This window comes from Arachis ipaensis, chromosome B7 (genome assembly GCF_059453495.1).
Source record: "Arachis ipaensis isolate K30076 ecotype BB chromosome B7, ASM5945349v1, whole genome shotgun sequence".
NCBI lineage: Eukaryota > Viridiplantae > Streptophyta > Magnoliopsida > Fabales > Fabaceae > Arachis > Arachis ipaensis.
Window position 1 is genome coordinate 75762571 of NC_142442.1, and position 3819 is coordinate 75766389.

The 3819-nt window shown below is 38.5% G+C and overlaps 1 protein-coding gene and 1 non-coding gene across 2 annotated transcripts; one reads left to right on the plus strand and one right to left on the minus strand.

Annotated features, from left to right (window-relative positions):
* Window positions 1-159: 159 nt before the first annotated feature.
* Window positions 160-262, minus strand: LOC148553029 (small nucleolar RNA R71). Its single transcript, XR_015893774.1, has one exon. It is a non-coding gene; the product is annotated as a small nucleolar RNA R71 (small nucleolar RNA).
* Window positions 263-1560: 1298 nt separating this feature from the next.
* LOC148553030 (uncharacterized) lies at window positions 1561-1983 on the plus strand. The gene has a single exon (XM_088494758.1). The coding sequence runs from the start codon at window positions 1561-1563 to the stop codon at window positions 1981-1983; it is 423 nt and encodes a 140-aa protein (XP_088350884.1).
* The last annotated feature ends 1836 nt before the right edge of the window (window positions 1984-3819 follow it).

The following is a 3819-nucleotide window of genomic DNA, read 5'->3' on the forward strand; positions in this document are numbered from 1 at the left end:
GGTATTCATCTAGACACATATAGATTTCTCTTGTTCCCTTTCTCCTTTAGGGACAAGGCATACAAATGGCTTGAATCTTTTTTCAAGAAGAGTCTTATTACTTGGGATGACATGGTGAAGAAGTTCTTGACAAAGTTCTATCCTCCTCAGAGGATTATCAAGCTAAGGACAGAGGTGTAGACCTTCAGGCAACTAGATGGAGAAACCCTGTATGAAGCATGGGAGAGATACAAGAAATTGACAAGGAGGTGCCCCCTGACATGTTCAATGAATGGGTGCAGCTTCACATCTTCTGAAGGCCTATCTTAAGAAGCAAAAAAGGCATTGAATCATTCATCAGGAGGTTCTCTCAACACCAAGAAAACCATTGAAGAATCTATAGACATCATTGAGACTGTGACAAACAATAAGTATTTCTATGCCTCGGATAGAAGCACCAACTCCAAGAGAGGAGTGATGGAATTGAATCAAATGGATGCTCTGCTAGCACAAAAAAAGTTGATCGCAAACCAATTGGCAGCCCTCACTAAGCAAATGGAGAAGACACAAATTGCAGCAATCAATACCCAAGCACCAATCCAAGAAGGAGCCAACCCAGGAGAGGAATGTGATTGGGAACAAGCAAACTATGTAGGCAATTCATCCAGACAGCCTTATGATCCCCATGCCAAGACTTACAATCCTGGATGGAAGAACCACTAAACTTTGGGTGGGAAAGCCAGCAAAATGAGACCCAAGGTCACAGACCACAAAACCTCAATTACTACAATAATCCCAACCATCAATCCTCCAATCACAGACTATATTAAACCCCACATAATAACACTTTCCAAACCCACTATCAACCACCAAATAGCCATCTCCAACCTCCAAATTCCAATTCATCAGCAATTCATCCCTCTGAGGATAGACTCTCAAGATTAGAAAAATTGATTGAAAATGTTATGGAAGAATCAATTGACACAAAGGCATTCAAGGAAGAAGTGAGATCTAACATGCAGAACTAAGGAGTTGCAATCCAAAAGCTTCAGGCACAAGTTGGATACCTCTCCAAACAAATTCCTATTCCTACTCATACCTTCCCGAGTGACACTATGGCTAATCCCAGAGAAGAATGCAAAGTCATTACATTGATGAGTGAGGAATTTTTGGAAGAAGAGACCACCAAGTATGCAGAACAGAATAAAAAAGCTTCAAATGAGGCATTGGAGGAATTAGAACAAGAAAGGAGCAGCCAAGATTCAATGGAAAAGGAGACCCTGAAACCATATGTACCAAAAGCCTTATATCCTCAAAGGCTTAAGGGAAGCATCAACGAGAAGAATACTCTAGATTCCTAGAGATATTCAAATTACTCCATATCAATATTCACTTCATTGAAGCTATCCAACAAATGCCATTATACATTAAGTTCATGAAGGAGTTACTGTCAAAGAAAAGTCCTTTAAAGGGAGGACAAACAGTGGTGATGTCCAAGGAATGCTGTGCTCTCATCCAAAAGGATCTACCAACAAAGAAGAAGGACTCAGGAGCTTCCATATCCCTTGCACCATAGGAAACATGGCCATTGACAGAGAATTCTATGATCTGGGAGCAAGTATAAATCTCATGCCCCTATCTCTTATGAAGAAGCTTCAGATCACTGAGTTGAAGCCTACAAAAATAGGCCTGCAATTGGCTGATAAATCTTTCAAACAAGCACTTGGGATTGTAGAAAACGTGTTGGTAAAGGTAGGGAAATACTTCCTCCCTACAGACTTTGTCATTCTTGATATGGAAGAGAATCACCTTCACTCCATCATTCTCAGAAGACCATTCCTAGCCACAGCTAGAGCATTAATAGATGTTGAAAGAGGAGAATTGATGCTGAGAATACATGATGAGCAGCTAGTATTCCATGTCTTCAAGACCATGAATGACACCTCTCAAGAGAAGGAATGCATGAATATTGACTCTGGAGAGGCAAACCTGAAGGAAGCATAAGGAATCACAATCAGAGCCTTTGAATTCATCCTTGATGGAGAAAAAGGAAGCACAACTGGTGCAACAAGCTAGAAGAATCAACGAGGAGCTAGAGTTACAACCTGATGAGTCCATATTTGACGAGATATTTTGGCTTGATCTAAATGGATTTCATCACATAAACTCACACTTAAGCACCAAAATAGCATACTTCTGTGTTAACTCCCAATTTGGCATAAATCTGAAAACATGCATTTTTGTGATTAAATTAGCAATTTAATTCCACTTTTATTCCATTTGATGTCATCACATGTTTGTTGAGTGATTTCAGGTCATAGAGGCAATAATGGATAGCCAAAAGTGGAAAAAAGCATTTACAAGGGAGAACACATGAAGAAAACAAGCAAAAGCACACACAGACAAGTGTGCGTGCACACAAGTGAACAAATAGCAAAGTGTGCGTTCGCACACATCTGTGCATATGCACAAGTATCAGCGCGTGACTTCATTAATGAAGCACGTGGCTCGCGATTTTGGGGGCCTCTTGGCCCAGTTTTGAGTGTGCTGAAGCTGATTTTGGATGATATATGAAGGGAACTTCATTCCTTATGAAAGCATTAGGTTTTATTAGGACTTAGACATAATTCTCCATAGTTTTACATAGTAGGAGTAGGAGTAGTGTAGATTAGGGAGAGCTCACTTAGGGTTTTTAATTAGGGTTCATTGTAGCATTTTATAGCAAGCTTTGATTTTGGATTTTGCTCATCTTTTGTAAGTACTCTCAATTCCTCTTTAATTACAACACTTTTGCTATTTTGTTTCATGGTTCAAGTTACTTTGTTCATATTTCCAATTTTGGATCTCTTGAAGCTTTGATTGATGAATTCATGTTTTACGCTTTATATATGCTTGATTGCTTGTTTATAGTTGATATTGTGAATATTTTGGTTATAGTTTCCATTTTTCTTTGCAAATTCTCATGTTTTGGTTATATGCCCACAAAGTGTTTGTGAAAATGCCACTTGGTAATTTTGAGTAGATTTTCACACCTTGGCTTAGGATTTGAGTTCCTAGGATACTAGAGTCATAATGTCCGACATTTAGTGGTAATTCTTGGGTAGTTAGTTGACTCTTATTTCCATTGACGCTAGCTTTTTATCAACTAGTTTGATAAGTTAGCTAGGACTTATGGATTAAGGTCAATTATGCTTGCTTCACTTACTCCTCGATGTTAGGGGTAGACTAAGCGAGATTGACTCATCATAATTATCATACTTGTGGTTATGGCGATGATAGGATTCCTTGGATTCTCGTTCCCAAGTCAAGGCTCTTTTTATGAATTAATAGCATTTTCACTAAGTTTTGATCTTGTTTCCTTTTACTTGCATTTATATCAATTTTGATCATTCCTTAGTTCTTTGATTTCTTAGTTCTTTTAATCTTTTGTTCTTTGATTACAAAACCCCATTTTTCCCTAGCAACCGAAAGCGTAACACTTTCAATTGCATCCATAGGGAGAACAACCCGAGATTGAATTACTCTCGATCTTGGTTATTTATTGTGGGAGTTAGTTGTTGATTTAGCTATAATTGCAACGAAGAGAATTCTATTTTGAGAAAAATCTAGATCGACACTAATTCTCACACATTAAATTTTTGGTGCCGTTGCCGGGGAGTTGCAATGGTGTAAAGTTATGGGCTATTGTAAATATGTTAATATGTAAATAGCTTGCTCTTTGGTTGTCTTTTGCTTTTTGTTAATGGTTAGGATTGGGATCCCGGAGGACATTGCAAACTCAAGCATTGGTGGGGAAGTCAAGCACAAGCCACCATAGCAAGGACTCTCCCAATTGTCTAA